At 42.4% G+C, this 21,009-nt stretch overlaps 1 protein-coding gene across 1 annotated transcript in view; it reads left to right on the top strand.

Annotated features, from left to right (window-relative positions):
* ADAMTSL3 (ADAMTS like 3) overlaps nucleotides 1-21,009 on the top strand; it is a 206,349-nt gene that overhangs the window by 79,060 nt on the left and 106,280 nt on the right. The window contains exons 5-7 of the mRNA XM_019640227.1: nucleotides 7,742-7,787; nucleotides 12,957-13,193; nucleotides 19,972-20,098. Coding sequence (XP_019495772.1) covers nucleotides 7,742-7,787; nucleotides 12,957-13,193; nucleotides 19,972-20,098 — 410 coding nt within the window. The remainder of the gene's footprint in view (nucleotides 1-7,741; nucleotides 7,788-12,956; nucleotides 13,194-19,971; nucleotides 20,099-21,009) is intronic.

The raw sequence follows: 21,009 nt of genomic DNA on the forward strand, positions 1-21,009 counted from the left end.
TGGAGGACTATATTAAGGTCCATGAATGACCACTTCCATCCGATAGTCAGCAGCCAAAGTGCTCATGTTTATTGATTCTTTTTTATTGATTTAAAAAAATTACTTGATTTTGCCTGGCATATAATTTTGCCGAGTGATCGATCTCAGGGTGTGTGTGAAGTGGCACCTTCTCTTCCTAACTGGGGTCAGCTGCGAATGCCAGGCATTGGATAAGGAAGGGCAACCACTCAGCTGCTTCGGTGCCCCTGCAACCTGCTCAGAAAAGGGAATTTGGGCAAAAGGAGAGGAAAAGTCCGTCTTGACTGTAGTGAGCAAATATCACTGCTCTCGGGTTTGGCACCCATTTAAAGCTGGCTCCTTCTATTGTGAGCGCTTGGGTAGATTTTTCCAACACACTGTCTCCCCCACACCCTCTCTGTCGCTGCCCCCCCCCCACGCGCGCACACACACACACACACACACAGTCCTGTGCTGTCGCTTGCCTGCTGTTCCCTTGAGATGTGCTCTTCACAGTGTTCTGTCTCAGCAATACCGCTCTTTCCTCAGCTGTTGGGCAGCTGGGCGTCTGTCCTCCCAGCCTCTCCCCGATTGTGTCTCCTCGCCCATCGCAGCCGTGTCCGTAAGTTCCGAGGACAGCCCCATGCTGGCTGTCCCACACGTAGCCCACACCTGGTTCACTGGAGACCCTCACGAGACCTTTGCTAAACAATCTCTGAAAGTTCTGGAAGCCAGTGTAGCAATAGTCCCTGTGCTTCCACGGGCCACTGCAGCTGGTCTGTCAGCCCTCACATCGCTCAGATGTGAACTAGATACCGACCACCTACAGGAGACACATACAGAAACCTAACATTTCTGTTGTCCTTGATTTGGGGTTAGCACGTTGACGCCCTCGTCCCCGCTCTTTCTTGGGGAGATCAAGGGGAGAGGTGGGATCACAGCATAGATGTCTCAAGGAAATCTCCAGAAATCCTGCTATTACCTAGGTCTCCAGCTCCAGACCCCATGTGGGTGACAGTGGTGAGTTAAACTCACACAGAGCCTGCCCTCGTGGTTCTTTCAGTTCAGGCGGACAAGGAATAAACAAGGATGTAACCAAATTATCTATCATTATAAACTGTGGCAAGGGGATGGATAACCCTTACCCAGGGGAGCCCTCTGTGCTGAGCGTCAGTGCCGAGACCTGACTGCTGAGAGGAAGTCAGTTGTGTCAAGGGGAGGGTAATGGGACAAAACACTCCGATTGTGGGAGTACTGTCATGCCGTGCTGGAGCAGGAAATGAAAAGAGTGTTATCTGCCTGGAGAGCAAGAGACTAGGGAGAAAGCAGAAAATCAGAGCTGAAGAAGAAGGCAGATTGGTAGCCCCGGGTAAACACTTCCATTCTCACACGTTTGAATTGCACTTACTAGTAAAATTTCCAAACAGCATGTTTGGGAATGATATAGGTTGTCAATTTTGTTTTTGGTCATTTAAGAACAAAAAGAAATTTGGTTTTAGGTGTTACAATCTCCCAATTTGCCCACACTCCCGAAGCTCGTCTAATGGGAAAAAATAGCCGAGACTAGAAAACATTCTTAAACCAAATATTGTTAAAAAAAATTAAATGAGAGTGTATGGTCTGTGGTATTTACAGTGAGATAAGTGCGTGGTGATATACGTTCTTTTTCCGGCTTGGTTCCTGGCATGGCATCAGGCCTGTGGCACGCCCGGCCATTCTATGTCTCTGAGAAGAAACAGGGACAATAACACCATTTCTCTGCAGAAACACTAAATTAGATTAATTCAAAATAAGGGCAACAGGTTTGTTCATAACACACTCGTCCCCACTCCCCACCTTGTAGGCAACCCCAAACCTTATAGACCCACTCCCATTTTCAGAACTTTCACTCTAATTTTGGAAGTACTCCGAGATTATTAAGAAGGAAACCTACTTCCCTTGGAACGCTTATCAGGCCTCTGTATCCTTGAACAGCCTTACCGACGTATTAAATCTTCATAAATATTGAGTTCTTGTGGTCGATTTTTCTTGGAACAGGAGTGTGGAGGTAGTTACATATAAAACCAAACAAAATCTGCCCCAAAGCTTTTGAAATCTTTTTGGTGCCTTTTCTTCTCTTTTCTTTTCTTTTTCTTTTTCTTTTTTTTTTTTTATCAGTGTGCTCCTTTAAATTCACGACTTAGGGAACAGGATGAATGTCGCTATTTTGCTCATTTATTTCTCTGTGGATAAAGTTAGTTCAGAGTTTGATTCCATTTACATACTCAGTCAGTTCTCTTGCACTGCAAACCATATGCCAGCCAGAATGTCTCTTTCTCTTGCAAAAATTCGTAACTTGATATTCTAGTCAAGTGCCAGCCATGGGAAACACAGGTTTAAGTTAAGTACTATGCTAAAAAAATTAATATATTTTTATTCTTCAAAACACATGCGTCTCCGTTTTTAAGACACTAGTTTTTGAGTCAATATATCGTCAAATGAATGTAACAAATTATAGTGCTTATAAAATCCAGGGAAATTTTATTAATGTTTTTAGTGTATCCTCATGTGGAATCAACATATGCTTTTTTATACATTCATAACTTTATGGCTTCAAAAATCTTCAATTTCAGGGTGTGATGAACGTGGCAGTGGAGGGAAAAATACATAATTGTAAAATGATGTTCTTGAACTTTCATATACTCCTGATAACCATTAGCTCTTGCATAAAATAATTAGAATGAAATTAAAAACTTGGAAGTAATATTTCTGTAGCTCCGTTGCTTTGAGCCAAAGGAATTATTTCCAGAAAAAAAAAAAAGCTGGCAGGTTCCTGCTTGGGGAATTAGGACGCCAGTGTCCTTAACTTTAAAATAACTTGCATTTCATTTTATGCCTGTTTCATAAAGTGGTCATTCATTTTCATACGGAATTGTAACCAAAGCGCGCCACATGGATAGAGGCCGGCCAGGGGGCTCAGTGTGCGTTGGGTTGAACAGAGTGAAATAGAATGTTAAAAATGCCAGATGTTAAATAAACCTGACTACTGACTGGCTAATAAGGGGACTGAGAGGTCACCCTGCATCTTTCTATGCACATCCTGGCACTTAGTAGGCTCACTCTAAGAAGTGGCTGGAGGAGGAAGGCGCCCAGAATGGTAGGTACTTCATAGTTTGAGAATTCATGAAATAAAAAGCTGTGTTTCCATATCACTTGGCTGCAGCTGGGGTGGGGTTTATAGTGGAGATAGACTTCAGTTTTAGGTTTAGATTTTCAGGTTCAACACCCCAGGTGCAAGTCACTGCCTCACAGTTAGGACAAAGCAGATGACAGTGGGGTGTAGACCATGACCCTGTGGTCTGCGTAGCAGGTTGCAACGCAATCATAAGCTGCCTTCAGTGGGTGTGTTTGTTCTTTCCTTTAACTTTAAATGGGTTTTTTTCTTTCTTTTTTTTTTTTTGTTTTACAAAAGTAATTTTGCTTTTTAGTGAATTAGCCAAAGTTAAACAGTTATTAAAAATGCATCTGAACAATTATGCATATTTATGAAGTTCTACTGCACTTTTAAAGAAGATGCCACTCTGTATGTTTCAGCAGTTTTTGTATTCCAGTATTTTAGATCAATTCAAATACTCTTTTATTTATTTATTTTTATTATTATTATTTTTTTTAGCTGAGCCATCCTGCCACCTGTTGGCAGCTCAGCGGCGGCTCAGCTCGGGCCAGGAATTGAACCAGTGACCCTGTTGCTCAGAGCTCGCACTCTTGAACGAGCTCTTAATCAACTGAGCCACTCGGCCAGCCCTCAAATACTATTTTAAACAGCAACTTTGGCTCCATAGCTCAGGGGTTAGAGCACTGGTCTTATAAACAGCGACTTTGTAATTTGCCCCATTGAAATTAGAATCAGAAGCTTTTTAGGGTGATAAGGAGGCCTGATACAGAAAGCTTTCGGTTTTCACTTCCCGAATCTATTAGCTGCTTTCCTTGATTGGGACTTTTCCAAAATAGGCAGAGCATTTTAAATTCCCCTTTCACTTTTTCTGTAACTTATTTTCTTTTATCCACACATAAAAAGCACAATGAAAGACGCCGTGTAAGGAAAGGACCTTGTCCACAGGTGTACCTGTTGTTTCCCAGGAGACCGGGGGGGGGGGGGTGGGGGGGGGTGTTGTTTCGCTTTGACTAAGAGACACTTTTCCACCCTCATGCAGTCATCCCGCCAGCCTCCCAACTTTGCTACTTCTTGAATATTTTAAGGTTGATGTAGCCTCATCGAGAGTTTAATACGTTTCAAAGTCATGTACCTACGACAAGTCACAAAGATGGAAAAAGCCAGTGTTCCCAAATGCTAAGACTGGGTCAGCCTATTGCGATCACCTGGGAAGATGCTCTAGACCAACTCTATTCAACAGGGGCCACTCCTTGGGCACCCGTCTGTCTTCCAGTTCAGAAACGTACCTGTCCTTTAGGCAATGCTGTTGGAGGCAGCTGTTACATCATGCTGCTCTTTTCACTCCGAAACTTCCTTCTCCCAGACGCCTTATAAAAAACACAAGACCTGAGGTCAGTTGGGGGAGGCTGTGAGATGTAAATGAGGGCGAGTGTGTCTGAGAAGGATGGCAAAGTTAGAAAAAGCAACAAGAAGTATCAAATATCAGACAATAAAAGGTCAACAAGCCACCACAGAAAAAGGAACACATAGAAGATTTTTTGGGAGGCATAAGAGAAGATAAAGCAATGAGACGTGTGTAAGGGAAAACCGTAGGTCAAGAAGGAAGTTATAGGAGCCGAGAAGGGAACTCTGACTTAAGAACGAAGGTGTTGGGGTGAGCGGTTCGCTCAGTTGGTTAGAGCATGGTGCTGATAACACCAAGGTTGCCGGTTCGATCCCCGCCTGGGCCACTGTGCGTTGCGCCCTCCCTAAAAGAGTCAACTATGCCATTGTAGCATGAAAGCAACATGTAACCACTGACCATGGCTGTTCCCCAATAAAATAAAATTAAAAAAAAACAAAAAAACAACCCAAATTCTTTAAAAGAAAAAAACAACAACAAGTGAAGGCATGTTTGGAATTAGCCGTGATCAGAATCGCAGCCTGAGGCTGGCCTGCGGCACTGCAAATAAAACCTTGGGCACTCTAGACAAAAGCACTCACCACCTTCAGTCAAAAACCGTGAAAACAAACGCACAACTAGATCCACCCTGACTACCGTTTTTACTTCAAATACTAACAAAACGAAACAACTATAAACTTCCAGGCAGAAAAAAATAACACACATGTGCAAAAGACTAAAGCGGAGATTTCTCTGCAAGTGTAAATGTGAGAGTTCAATGAAGCACGCCTACAGTTTTGAGGACAAAGAACCATGAAAAATTAATGTTTTTATTTTGTATTTTAATAATAATAATTATTAAAAATTATTAAAAATATTTAAAAATTATAATAATGCTGTGTTGCCTTTCCTATGTGAAATGCAAAGATTCAACAATATACCAGCCACGTACCCTGTTTAAAAAAGCAAACAAATACTGTTTAGCCAACCAAGAGTTCAAAACTCGTACATGAAAAAGGACTGGCCTTGTTTTCCACATCTAGATATGTATTCTAAATATGAGCAAAAAATGAAAGCATAAAGATGTTTAGCAAAGCATTCTTATATCCTATGAAAAGAAACAGCCTCAGCCATCCCGCTTTAGGGAAATCCCAAAGGGAAATGAAAAGTTCACACAAAACCTGTACGTGAATGTTCATAGCAGTTTTGTTCATAATTGCTGACCACCGTAAACAACCCAGATACCCAGCTGGTGAAAGGATAAACTGTTGCACACTCATACAATGGAATAACAATGGAATACTACTCAACAATGAAAAAGGAACAAATTACTGATACATGTACCAACACAGATAGATTTCACAATATGTTCAGTGAAAGGAGTCAGCCTCAAAAAGCTACATACTGTGTGATTCCATTTATATGACATTCTGGAAAGGGAAAAATGGATCGGACAGAAAGCAGCCGTTGCCAGAGGCTGAGGGTGGGGAGAATTTGACTACGGGGGGCATTTATGGGGTGATGGACCCATTCCCCCCATATTGATTGTGGCAGTGCCTATACAACTGTATGGGTTTGTCAGAACTCATAAAATTAGACACCTCAAAAAAGTGGATTTTACTCTATGTAAATTGAAAAAAGTAGGGAAAAAGAAGAGGCAGCATAAATAACCACAAAAGGGCATGTCTGTGCAACAATGTGAATATACTTATAATACTGATGAGTAGACCTAAAAATGGTTAAGATGATACACTTTGTGTTATGTGTCTTTTACCACAATTTAAAAAATTTAAAATTCAAAACTGCAAAAAAAGTAAGGTCTATGTAGTGGACTCTTATGTAGTCATTAAAACAATTGTTTTCCTGAAGAATTATTAATAAAAGTGAGAAAATGCTTATCATAATTATCTTAAAGCAAATAAACAGATGAATTAGCAGTACGATTTCACATCTGTAAATAAATCATGGATCAAATGCTGGAAGATTAAATGTCAAGATATTAAGAGTAGAGGTCTTGGTGATGGGATTTTGAATGATTTTCCTCCCCTATACTTCTTGGCACATTATTATTAGTTTTCACTTATGCTTTTTGGTAATCAATACAAATAGAATCATCAGAAAATATGTACAATGACCGAAATAGGCTCTATCAGTCATTTCATACTTGTAAAGGCTCGTATTTCAATCATGCCAGCAAAAAAACAACCTTCTCAAGTCCACTTTAAGTTTTTTTCTACTCTTCCACAACTAAATATTTTGCCACATTAAAATAGCGTTGACAGGCTTTGAATTCGAGACGATTTAGCTTTTCTTGCTCCATGTATGCCACTGAATTGACCAAGAAAACCTAAAGGGCTAGCACGTATAACTCCATGGAAAAACTGGGAAAGGTACCATTAATACATGCAATCTCTTTGGAGTTAATGTAAAACAGAGAGCAGCAAGCTCTGACCGAGGAAAGTCCCTGCCAGACGGAATTGCAAACGTCCAGAGGGAATGTGTGCCTGGAAAATGCATGGCAGGGTCCCAGAGCAACTGGCTGGAGGAAAAGACACGGAATGTGGCAGCCATCCTTGGATAGTCTCAAGCCGATGTATGACTTCAGACTCCACAGTATTGGTATCCCAAGAAAACTACCCGGCGCTGTTTTGTAGCGTCCAATTTAGTAAGGCCGGGGGTTGAAATATATAAAATACAGTTGCATTGCCTGGAGCACATTTCTGACAGAGACCGTTGTATCGATTAAGAAGCTCATGGAGTGCCCAGCCAACTTGGGTTACTTCAGTGAGCGAGGAAGAGAAATTTTGTAGGGACACGCTACCCAAAATGCTTCTGCCTGCAGCTTTCCTTTTTTTTTTTTCATAGAAAAAAAGGAAACACACACACACACACACACACACACACACACACACATTAATTTAAGTGGTTATGTGTATTCCTGGGTAAAAACTATGTGTAAGTAATACTATGACATTCATGCAACTAAAGAATTCACTCTTTTTAAAGTAACTCTTCCATGAGACGTTGTGGCCTCCTAATCCCTGAAAGTTATTTCTTAGAATTTAAACTTTGAATCTTTGAGAGGTAATGGGCAGTAATAAAAGTTTTACCAGTGCCTTGTTTTGGTGGATTTTTTGTTTGTTTATTTTTTTGATACCACTTTTATGAAATCATTATTTTCTTTTCTTCCCCCTCTTTTTTACCTTTAGGAATTGTGAAGGGCAGAATATTCGATATAAAACGTGCAGCAATCATGTAAGTTCTGTATATAAAAATATATAATCTAATAACATACATTCACGTTTTAACTTATAATTTTATGATGTGTACTGGAAAGCTAATGGTCTCTTGGTACCCTTTGTGGAAAATTTGAATATTTGTTTAATCGACAACAGGTTGTGTATATCTCATACCTTCCATTTATATGACCTTTTTTAGGCCAGTTCATATTTATGATCTAATTTGGTAAGTATTTAATAATTTCTGAATGCCTAGGAACAATACAAAATTCCTGTAAATGCCTTCGAAGTTCACATGATTTTATATCCAGGATCCCCTTGGACCCTCACACTCTCTGAGATGTAGGCACATAAGGTGTGGTTGTCTCTCTTTTGCAAACGAGGGGACCGGGGCTGAGGAAGGTGCACTTATCTTCCACATGCCTCATAGGAAGAATACAGACTTGAACTGGCTGCTGCTGTTTTTTTTTCTGCAAAGTGTGTTAAAAAGAACTATAGGTGACTTGAGAACGTCGCACCTAAGGAAGGGTTTATAAATCTCTTTTTTTAATTGGGGTGACATTGGTTAATAACATATATAAGCTTCAGGTGTATAATTCTATAATACATCATCTGTGTATTGTTTGTGGTAACCACCCAGAGTCTAGACTCCTGCCATCACCAAACACTTTATTCCCTTCTCCTATTTCACTCTCCCCCCAATCTCCTTCCCCTCCGACAACCACCAATCTCTTCTCTGTATCTGTGTGCTTGTTTTGCTTTGTTTTACTCGTCTATGCCACATATAAATGAAATCCTGTGTTATTTGTCTTTCTCATTTCATTTAGAATAATGCCCTCGAGATCCATTTGTGTCGCCATAAATGGCAATACTCATCTTTTTTATGGCCGAGTAATATTCCGTTGTATATATACATGCGCCATCTCTTCTTTAGCCAGTCATCCATCGGTGGACACTTGGGTTACTTCCATATCTTGGCTGTTGTAAATAATGCTGTAGTGAACATAGGGATGCATGTACACATATCTTTTTGCGTTAATGTTTTGTTTCCTTTGGATAAATACCCAGAACTGGAGCAACTAGATCCATATGATAGTTCTATTCTTAATTTTTTGAGGAACCTCCATAGTATATGAACTTTATTTACTCTTAGGCTACATCAATCAACACTAAAAACAGGATTCAAATATTTTGCTGTACAAACCTGAAATCTCATGAGGACAGACCCTGGCAGCTGCCTTCTCACTTGCCCACCTCAGCAGGAGACACTGGGGAAAAGCAGGCTCCGGGCACTTAAGGAAAGATTGAATGTTCTTTGGTTATGCAGCGTGGAGGTGATGGACATACGATTCAGAGCGCGTAGATGAAGACGAGAAGCTCTACCCCTGGTGTGCAAGAACCCGTGCCTCACGTGGCAGGGGAGGCTTGACCAGTAAATGAGGACGCACTGCTCTCCTGGAGAAATCAGGCTTCGGTTCAACGGCTCTCCCTGGGTTCATTCTGTTGGGTCAGGGGAGATGGAGCTTTGGGCCGAAGGGTCTGAAATATTAGGGGGACAGAGCATGCATGTGTGTTGGGGCTCCCAGGTCACTGCTGTCTTCAGATATAACCCTCTGATGAGCACTTAGCATAGAACCTTAAAGCCAGGACTGAGCCCCTGAGGCCTCGGCAAAGAATTATCCTTATCAGGGGTAGTGCATAGCAAGTGGAGAATTTCCAAGGGAAGCCGTGCATGTCAGCAGGAACGTCTAAGACTTGAATTCACTGACTACTCATATTTTTTTATACCAGGGTTTATGGGATTAAAGGCAATGCTGAAAGAGAGGAACGGGATAATATTTTTAAAATAAGCATATCATAATTTCATAAGAGTGTTTAGTAGTATGAGCGCGTTTTTATATGAGTAGGAAGGGAGACATGGTTAATTCTGCACAGCGGGGTCCCTAGACTCCCTAAAGATGGATTCCCAGAAGACATGACATTTGATGGGATCCTTGAAAGATCCTTTACATTGTGCATCCTGTCACGGACTAATTTCCAACACTTTTCTCTTAGAGGTGTTCTTTCTTTTCCTTGGCCACTGCTGCTACTCGGGGCCAGAGCCACTTCCTCACATGTCTGTCTCAAGAACTCCAGTTCATCCTGCCATCACACTGGCCCGAAAATGCCACCTTTTCTATGTCACTCATTTCTGTGGAGCCTTATGATTAAACCCCTCACTTGCATTCAAGGATCTCCAGAAGTTGGTTGGATTTATCTCTGATTCAACTCACAACTTTCACCCTCCTGTCCCAGGCTGTGTGCTTCATAGACACTGAATTTATTTCTGCCATTCCTCTTTTCTTTTTTTTTTAAGATTTTTATTGTGGAGTTGGGGAAAGGGAACAGTGTTGGGGAATTGGGGAAGGGGAACAGCCAAGTTGTTGTTCTTCAATCTTAGTTGTGGAGGGCGCAACTAGCGCAGCTCTAAGTCCGGTCGCCATCCAGCCATTGGTCAGCAGTGCATGGCCACTCAATTCAAGGTGCCGTGCTTAGTCTTAGTTGCAGGTGGGCATAGCCCACCATCCCATGTGGGAGTTGAACCAGCAACCTTGTTGTTAGGAGCACATGCTCTCACCAGCTGAGCCATCCTGCCACCTGTTGGAGGCTCAGTGGCGGCTCAGCTCGGGTGCAGCTCACTGACCCATGTGGGAATCGAACTGGTGACCCTTTTGCTTAGAGCTCACGCTCTTAACTAACTGAGCCACTCTTCTGGCCCCATTTCTCTTTGGTTATGTTGTTTCTTATATCTTGTCCTATTTACATCACACCATCCTTTACACCCCATCTGAAAGGTCATTTTTCCATGATGCATTCTTTGCTTACTCTGGCTTACAGTGGCCACCTACAATAATTTATTTTTATGCTAGCGATTTTGGCACTTGTTAGAGAAGAGGATCACGAAACGGAGCTCATACTAGAGCTTGGATACGAAGAGAAAATAAGATGTTCAAATTTGCTCATACAAAAATTGTATTTCTCCTCTGAGTCCCTACTCAGTGGTTGTCTGGGGAGACATTGACTAGGTATCTAATCCGTATTAAAGCTTGGTGCAGTCCTAGGCTATAAATCATCTCTTAGGTAATGATCTGTGTCTCTTGCATAAAAATACTCGGTTTATTGGATAATCTCCCTATCTTGGCTTCTCTGCTGAAGTTGTCCATGGGATGGTTTACAAATTCCTTTAGGAAGGAAAAGAGACCCCTGTCTTCAGGATGGACCTTGAGTGGGTGGCCCTCTTCCGTGTGTTCCTCCTTTCTCTTCTTTTCTTCTTCCTCATTCTCTCCCTCCCTTTCTTCCTCCTAATTCCTCTCCTCTTCTTCTCTTTTCTCTTCTTTTCTCTACTTCCCAGGCTGGCTTCCCCCCTCCTGACCGAGTCAAGTCTTCTGAGCTAGGATCTATTTCTTTATTAGACCTGTTTTTTTTTTCTTTATTAACTCCAGTTCACCAATTTTTAACTTAACTCTTGAATAACGATGTTATTTCCTTCCTGGCAAAGTCCTACTGTAAGTCTGCAAAGACTGAAAATGACCCACTTGTTTCCTTGTATTTCACGCATGTGCGTGCCACATCCCCAGTAAGGGAACAACTGGTGGGTTGTATTTTTCTTTCGCGCTCTTCAGAGCCTGTAAGCTAGGCAAAGCCCATAAAGTAGATTTAATAAGTGTTGTCTTGAATTTAACTGATAGCAATAAATGTTCCTGAAAGCCAAGGAATGTTCCTGAAAGTTTATTAAACTATTTAAGTCGCAAGAATCTCCCTAGATTGAGCCCGGGCACGGGACCCAGCTGAACCAGACCAACAGGCTTAGTGTTGACACGGGTAGGATGCCAACTCAGTGAAAGCATTAAAGGTAAGTAGTCAGTGTCCTCCAAGATTACTCGAAAGCAGTATCCCATAATGAAATGCTTGTTGCTCTGGGAATCAGTCTTGGCTCTGTCATATTACACTTATGTGTCTTTGGGCTCGTGGCTGCAGACTTGCTACACCACAATTTTCCCCATTTATGAAAAGGGGGGAAATGATAATCCAGGCCTACCTAGGTCAAAGGGTGGTAGAGGAGAAAGTATGTCAGCAACACTCCCTGGTAAACTAGAAGGCTTTAGCCAGATACAGCTGTCTTAATCAGAGACCGTCATTTGCTAGGCGCAGAAGCCCACTCAAATGATCTTTGTAATAAGGAAAAAAAATATTAATATATTGCCTTTCTGTATCTGTTCTCTTCACTTGGGACATTGGTATACTATTAAGTAATTATCATTATTTGGGAGGTTTGCGCTCAGAGTTGAAGAGTGAAATGACATTTTTGCCATCCAGCATCTTGCTTTGGAAATATCGGATGGGGAGAGATCAGCAATTTGGTAAAAATTAAGTCTTGAGTCATCGAGACTCGTCCAAACAGTACTTACTGTTATGATCAGAGTTCCCTAGGGCATTCCGTTACCTTAGAATTTATTTGCTTTTGTTGTAGATGGAATTTGGAAAAGCTACATTATCTTTTTCCATCCTGCAGCCAGTGGAAGGCAGGCACTTGGTTTCAGTGCCGAGCAGTGGCTGGGGTCCTGGTGACAAAGGGTGGAAAGGCAGATGAATTAAACAACAGCAACAAAGAAACACACACAAGGCGTCCTGAAGCAATAGCAGTTTGGGGCCAGTTCAAGTAGGGGTGAGGACTCCCTCACACTGAAATGCCTCCTGACGGTGTGGGTGATGGTTAACATTCCCTAGGGAGACTTTGTATGGCCTGGAAAAATGGAAAACATCCTGTTTCTCTTGTTTCAAAAAGAAGGAGACTGTGTAATGCATTTGCAACTGTGTATCTGAGATGGTTAAAATAGAGCGGAACTTGGCATGCTGGTGGTGTAAGCCTTAGTTATTTGGGAAAAGACACACGGGAGGAAGAGTGATCAGAACAATTGAGGCGATTCCCTGTATAAAGGTCATTGTTGTGGGGGTTTTGGTAGAATCCCACAGCTATAGATTCAGTTTTGAATTAAAAAAAAGAAAATGAAGGAATGAGGCGACTCTCAGGAGAGAGAGGCAAGCGGGGTCCCTGGTCTCGTGGGGCTCTGGTAAAGGTGTGTAGCCTTTTTTTTGTCTCGTTTCACTGGGGGACATGCCTGGGACCCTTTCTCTGTGCCTCCAGGACTGCCCTCCCGATGCAGAGGACTTCAGAGCCCAGCAGTGCTCGGCCTACAACGATGTCCAGTATCAGGGGCGTTACTACGAGTGGCTGCCACGATACAATGACCCCACTGCCCCCTGCGCACTCAAGTGTCACGCACGGGGACAAAACCTGGTCGTGGAGCTCGCACCCAAGGTCCTGGATGGAACTCGTTGCAACACTGACTCCCTGGACATGTGTATCAGTGGCATTTGTCAGGTAAGCCACACCTGCTTCCCAGTCCTGTAGTTCAAGGACGTGCCACGCCCACACTCAACGAAGAGAGTTGTTTTCTTCTTTTTGGTTCATGCAGATGAAATATTGTCTTTGATAATGTTAAGGTGCAAGATGCTTTAGAGAGTGTATGACTTGCCTTTAAATTGTGTTTCGCTTATTTAAAATAGTGCAGTTGTTTGCTTATGTACAATCAAAAGATTGCAATACACGACCTCTTATGATTCTGCTAGGTCAGTGGTTCTCTAGCTTGAACATGTGTCAGAAGTGCCTGATGGACCCCAACCCCAGAGCTGCCGATCCGGTGGGCCTGGCGTGGGGCACAAGAACCTGCGTTTCTAACACGTTCCCAGAAAACGCTGAGGCTGCTGGTCCAGGGACCCCACTCTGAGAACCGCTGCTTTGGAAGGGCGGTAGGCTCTCTTGAGCCTTTCGATTCACTGTTTCACTAAAACTAATTCATGGTTTCGGGTCTTAGGAGCAATGACTTATTTGCTGTAACGTTAGCATGAATGCATGCCGCAGATTTTTCAGAGGGGACTTCACAGNTGTGTGTGTGTGTGTGTGTGTGTGTGTGTGTGTGTGTGTGTGTGTGTGTGTGTGTTTAAACCTAAATAGCAGAAGGAGAAAATAAATGCAGGAAAAGTAACATGAAAAATGCTTGACAGAAAGTTTTATTCAGCAAAAAAAAAACAAAAAACCCAACCAAGCACATCTAAAATATCAAAAAATAAAAATCAGGAATACAAAAGTGGGAATGAGGTTGTGAAACTTCTCTTTCCTTGTTTTACCAGGGCATGTATATATTTAGGTTGGTGTAGTTCTAGTGGGACTTCATAGTGAAAATAAACGATCTGATATAAATTACAGTCCTTCTGGGTTGGAACTGATGTTTATTGATTAGTTAATGCCGTGTGGACAATTTATTTCCTGTACATCTTGCTACTTAGCGAAGCTGTGATCTGTGGCAGGAAATGAGACATAGAAAAAATATGCTGGACTGGAGCATTTATGTGTGGGAGGGGAGTGAGTGGAAGCAACTTAATGAGCCCTCAGGTCCACCCAGCGATTGCAAAATCAAACAAGTGAAACCCGTAAAATGAACGTCCATAATGAACAGACGTGTGATGGTGAGTTTGGGTGAATGCAGTCATAACTTGGTCTCACAGTAGAAGGGTTAAGAGTGTCGTTTTGGATTCTGACCCCTGCTCTCCTGATTAGGAAATCTGCAATCTTGGGCAAGTCACTAAAACTTGAAAAACTGCAGTTTTCTTAATTATAGAAATGGGTTTTTATTAGAACAAATGAGGTAATTTATGTCAGGTTACTCAGAATTGTGCCTGTGAGCATAGTAAGTGCTCAGCATGGTTTTAATAACTTATACTTACTATTATGTGATTAAGTGGTCTTCTAAGACCTTTGCGTAGAGTACCTCATTGGACCACCTCTACAACCCTTTGAAACAAATATTCTTGTTTTTCTCATTTTATAGATATAATTGAAGCACAGAGTGGGTAGGAAATGTGCCCAAAGTCACACAGCAATTATAAGTGGCAGAGCTGATATTCCAGCCCAGGTTGTGTGGCTTCAGAGTCTGTGATCTTAACCACTATTCCATATTGCCTCTCACAGTAGTTTGTGAACTAAAAATAATGCAAATGACTTTAAAGAGTGATGAGGAGTAGCCTGGGAAGATGGCACAGTGATTAGTAGTGTCAAGGATCTCTTACACCAAATTTCAATTAAAAAGTTTTAGAATAGTTTCACATAATGAATGTGTTTAGCAGTTATCATTACCAGTACCACCATCATCACCACCACCACCACCACTACCACCATCACCATCACCATCATTACCACCACCACCACAATCACCATCACCACCACCATCATCGCCACCACCACCATCACCATCATCACCACCACCACCGTCATTACCACCACCACCACCACCACCACCACCATTGCCACCACCACCATCATCGCCACCACCACCACCATCTTCACCACCATCACCAAATCTAGATGTTCCCAGACATGGACCTACTGTCATCAACATTGTAGGATGGACTATAGAGAAGGCGCCTTTTCTCCATCTGGTGTGTTCTCAACCCCTGGATTCTATATCATTAGAAACATTTTAAAGCAGTGTCAGACTCACACCTGGTTGGCCGTCCCATTGTGAATTTATGATAGGAGGTTTTAAGTGGTCTATACTTAGCCTGTCCTGAGGCACAGCGTCTACTGTATTTGTAGTCAATTCCCTCTTCCATCCTGATCTTCAGCTCTGGGTCTAGCTCCAGACTCGGACATTCAGCATCAGGCCATTTGAGGTTTAAACTGGCCCACTGTAACAGGCAAGACAAGGAAAGTATAGTAGCAATATTTATATCACAATGAGTTGAATTTCAGACAAAACATCACAAAGATGAGTATTTTATATCCATCGATAATNGGGGCGGCAGCGAAAGGATAGGATTCCACCCGCCATTCCTTTGATCTCTGGAAGAAAAATTTAAAATAACGAATGGCTGGTATTCCATCTACCCTGTTATGCTCAGATCAAAAGCCGTCGTAACAGCAGCAAATGAAGATGCTCACCACCTCCAAAGTGTCAGGTCCTCCCAGGCACCTCAGACATGTCACAGGCTCAGAGAGGAACCACCAGTTCGTGCCTCACACCAGCTGCTCCTTTCCTCGTCCTTGCATCTAGGAAAGGAACTCAACTCTCCGCAAAACTCCAGGGTCACTCTTGATCCTTCTCTTTGAACCCACACATCGAATCCATCGCTAGCTCCTGTCAGGTTAACCTTCAAAGTCTATTTTGAATCCGCTGTTTCTTTTTGTTGCCACTGACTTCTTTCTTAGTCTAAGCCTCCACCAACTTCTCTGACCGTAAACTATTAGTCTTGATTTTTATTTTTTATTAATTTATTTTAAACTATAGTCGACACACAATATTATGTTCATTCCAGGCGATGCAACATTTATATACCTTACTAAGTCATCGCCACAGTAAGCCCAGTAACCAACCGTCACCGTACATGGTTATTACGTGATTATTGACTGTGTTCCCTGTGCTCCAGAGTGATGGTCTTAAAACTTAAATCGGTTTGCCACTCCTCCCACCAGAACGGCTCACTGGCTTGCCATTGCACTGATGATGAAATCAGGAAGGACCCTAGCTTGTCTTTCCAGACTGTTCTTGAACTCTCCTCTTCCTTACCTTTTCTTTAAAAAGACTTAATGTTTTAGATTCACAGCAAAATTGAGTGGAAGGCACAGGGATTCCTCATATGCCCCCCCACGGCCCCTCATATACGCACAGCCTCCCCGGCTGTGAAAATCCCTCAGTGATACATCATTATCGCCCAGTCTGTCCCATCAACATGCCAGGGTTTTTATTGGTCAACAGAAGCCAGAAATCTGTATGTTAATGTGAAATGTCCAGTTGCCAACAGCACCTTGGCTGTTAATAACCCTACTTAATCACCTAATGGTTACATTGTATTCCTGTGTGATACAGGCTGGCTTTTCCTGCAGTAAACTGCAACCCCCAAAGCTCAGGGGCTTGAAACAAAGATTACTTCTCGATGATAACGCTGCTTGCCCATCCCAGGTCAGCAGGGGCTTCTGCCCTTAGAATGTCTGAGAGACCCAGACTGAGGGAGGCTTTATTCAAACATGTGTTGCATAATAACCTCAGTAGTGAGAGGGAAACTTGTGACTCATGGGCTGACCCTTACAGCTTCTTACAGTTTTCAGGAATCTTAAAACATGACTTCAAAATATTGTTTGGTTCTTGAAGGGTTACGCTGGGCTTATCTAGAAAATGCATATGTTGCTTAATTTGGAGCAGTGCCACTTCTTTAAATACGATCATCTTTTCGCTGATTAGGAAATCATACCGGGGAACTGTGAAATAATCCTTAGCTGAAGTGATGATTTATATGGGAGCATTTCTTCCAAAAAGCGCTGCTCGTATATTTTAAATATCTGTTTATGTTATCTCCAACCTTGTGTAACTTGTCTTATTAACTACGCTGTAGGATACAAATCTTGTCTTAATTAATTTATACTGTGTGCTGCCTGGCTCTATAGAAATCGGTTCTTTAAGAGATGTTATTATAATAAATTTTATTGATACATTTCTCCGTTAGTGATTTTTTAAATCAGTATAATTAGAGGTCTTAACTCCAGGAGATGCCACAGAAGCTGAGCACACTTTAGCCAGCTTTTAAAACTTGCTTAGTGTTGATTATGATGGGATCTGAGAGCCAAAATTCAGTAGTCCCTCAATTTCAAGGGTAGATCTGGTTTACACCCTATGAATCACAAGGCAACGAGACCGTCTTTTCGGATATTATTTTTCTGTGATGTTTTCGCATGCTTTATTTTTGGCTGTAAGATTTGGATGAACTGTAGTTTAAAAAAAAAAATTATAGACTACGTATAAGAGTTCTGGGAGGTATCTGATTGCCCAAGATCTTGTGAGGCCCGAAACACTCAAAACAAGCCCATTCTCACTGTTAAGCCCACACCCTTCCTGGATGGCCAGATAGAGGATGATTCTCATTCTCATGAAATGCAAACTGCTCAGGGACCCGTATGTGTGAGGACAGAGCTTGGCCCAGGAACTGTGTTTCTAGAATCTAATAGCGGAATTACTCCCCGTGGAGAAAGTTGCATGGACACCAGTTACTCATTGACTGAATCCCCACCATGCAAGTGTGCTTCCAGAATCAGTCACTCTTAAGTCGTTCCACATGTACTTTGTAAGTATTAATGTAATGGCCCCTGTAACTGGGGTCTTTGTTGTCCATCTGCTGATGCTACAGGTGAGGAAAGTGTAGCATCCTGGTAAGATGTGGGTGTCAGATGACCTGGGTTTTAAAACCATTGCTGACACCATATACTAGCTGTGTGATGTTGGAAAGTTGGGTAACCTTGGTGACATTCAGAGGCCTTATTTGTGAAACAGAGATACAAAGTATCGAGTAGATCACAAGGTTGTTGTGAAGATTAGAGGAAGTAGTGAGTATAACATGCTTGGCTTAATGCCAGCCACAAGCAAGCCTTTCAGTAAACATCAACTCTTACTATTTTCTTGCTATCTTTATAAAAGCATGTCATCAGGATGAAAGGGCCCCAAAAGTCATTGGCTTCAGCTAATCATCAAATAATTTGGTCCCCTCCCCAGTTTTCCCACCGGGAATTCCCCCTGGCCCAGTACTGATTGTTGGAGAACTCTGACTTTTCAAACTTTCTCATATTGACTGAAAATTAGGCTTAAACCTGTAGCGTTCACCATTTGGAAATCCACTGAACAAATGCAAACCCTTTACTCCCGACGGCCCCGTGTGAATTTGAAAATATCTCTAATCATAGGCTTTTCCTTCAGCTTCCTTGGAAGTTTTCCTAACTCTCCCTGAAGCTTTCATTTGATCTCTCTCCTTCCCTTCAGCAGCACAATTTTGGGAAGGATCATTTGTAGGTGGTTTCAACTTCCTCCACTTTTATATTCTCTTCAACACCTTGGATATGGAGTCTGACTCAGCAGCCCCCCCACCCTGAAACACAGGGGCTCTCCACCCAGGGGTCAGAACACGAGGGAAAACAAAGACATAATAAAATCGGCCCTTGTTATTTTGAGCCTTTTATATAATGTCCTAATGACGATACTGAGAGTTCTACATATATTTCCTCATGTAATCCTTACTAGTCCCTACGTGAAGTTCATATTATTATACTCCCCCTTTATTCTTGAGGAAAATGCCTCTGAAAAGTCTAATTGTTCGATGTCCTACAGCTGGGAAGGGGTGTGGCAGGGCGGGTCAGGTTTTATCAGTGGGCTGTCTGCTTCCCAAGACCCTTCGCTTAGATATCAGGTATCTAAACACAAATCAAGATGCATGTGTCTGGGGAGATAGAGATAAACGATCACATTAGTTAAAATCATCAGGCACATTGTATAAAAGACATATTTATGAAATAAAAGGAAATATAACATAGCCCTTTTTGTCATAGAAGGAATCTAAAAAAAAAATCTAGCCAATTCATATGCACGTTGCAAATAACGCACAAAAATTAATCATTCACAAGGGTCCATTAGCAACAGTAGAAGCTAATTCTGTATGAGACACCTTTCTCATTCACTCCTTTATTACATTCTAAGAATAGTTTACAAAGACAAATTATAGGCCCAGTGACAGAGGTGGAGATATACAGGTGTAGGTATTAATAATGATTAAGAGGAGATATTAAGAAATAAATACAGACTATAGAGAGATACAGGAATGGGGAGATTGAGATAAAAACAGAAAAAAAGCACTTAAAGTAAAATTACAGACCAAAGCTTATACATTGACTTCGGATAGTGGTCGTTTTGGGAGGAAAGAGAGAATATAGGACTAGTGTGGGGGTAGGGAGAAAGGAAACATTGTAATGTTCCATTCATTTTATGTACATAAAAATACCTGCGTAAAAATATAAATAAGTGGATAAGAGTGGGGGCCTGAGGTGAGGGCCCAGGTTCAGATCTCCCCTTTTAATTATTTGGGCCTTGCCTAAGAAGCATACAAATGATGTTCTCCTGTAAAACTTTAGATCATTCAGATTTTTAAGTCTGTGTTCTCATAAAAGAGACTCAATTCACAAGTCATAAGGATAACCCCATAAATACGGTTCCTGAAAGAAAACCAGGAGCGCCCCCCCCCCCCCCCCGTTTTCACAGCCAGTCCTGACGCCCTGCTTTTGTCCACAGGTGGTGGGCTGTGACCGGTACCTGGGCAGCCGCGCCAAGGAGGACAACTGTGGCGTCTGTGCTGGCGACGGCTCCACCTGCAGGCTTGTGCGGGGACAATCGAAGTCACACGTTTCTCCTGAAAAAAGTAGGTTGGAAACCCAATTCAACGTCACCAGAAAACAAAGTGTGCTGTAGACCGCCTGCTACCAGAGTGACATTTTCCTAACGCTAAGCTTTTTAGTCGGGAAGAACTTCCGACCAGTTTTCTGAAAGTCAGATTTCTTCCAAAAGGTGTATTGTCAATTTTTTTTTCCCGTTACTTCTTCCAAGAGTACCTGTTTCTCTTGAATTGGGGTCTAGGGTCAGACTGTAAGTCCTCAGTCTGTTGCTTACTAGCTGTGAAAGAAGGGCAGCTTTTTAATGTCTTTGTGTATCTTGGTTTTCTAATTTTAAACTGGGAATAGCAGCCTTCCCGCTGTTGTAGTGTTGTTGTTGAGATTAAATGAAGCAGCCATACTGGCCCCCTCGAGAGCGCTCAGGAAATGCTAGCTGTATTTTCATTAGAAATATTACTCGTTTGGGTCCCAAAGGGTGCCACGCCTCTTACATATGTTAAATGTAAATGTGGATATTTTTTAAACGGGTTTCTAAATTAACAATCAGTCGATTTGGGTATTGTTTTTAAGACAGCTACTGATAGATCTGGAGAAGACCCTTGTCGAAAAGTGTCAAGGGCCGGCTGAGTGCCGCGATGGTTAAGAACTGGCTTGGGATGCCAGAGGGCCCCGGTTCGGATCCCGCATATGAGGGCCAGTGACACTGCCCTCTACAGCTGGGATGCTGAACAAAAGCTCGACCTGGAGCTGGGCTGCCGTGAGTCGCCGGCGACGGCGTGGGCTGCAGTCCCCTGCTGCAGTGGGCTGCCATGGGCTACCATGTGTAGCCAGCAGCCAGCGTGAGCAGCCGTCCAGAAGCCTGCGACTGATCTGCCTCGCCCCGGAAGAGTGCAATGATGGTGCCAACTTGGGCCAGTGAAGCAACGTCCTCCACAACTAG

The sequence above is a fragment of the Hipposideros armiger genome, unplaced genomic scaffold (assembly GCF_001890085.2).
Source record: "Hipposideros armiger isolate ML-2016 unplaced genomic scaffold, ASM189008v1 scaffold_48, whole genome shotgun sequence".
NCBI lineage: Eukaryota > Metazoa > Chordata > Mammalia > Chiroptera > Hipposideridae > Hipposideros > Hipposideros armiger.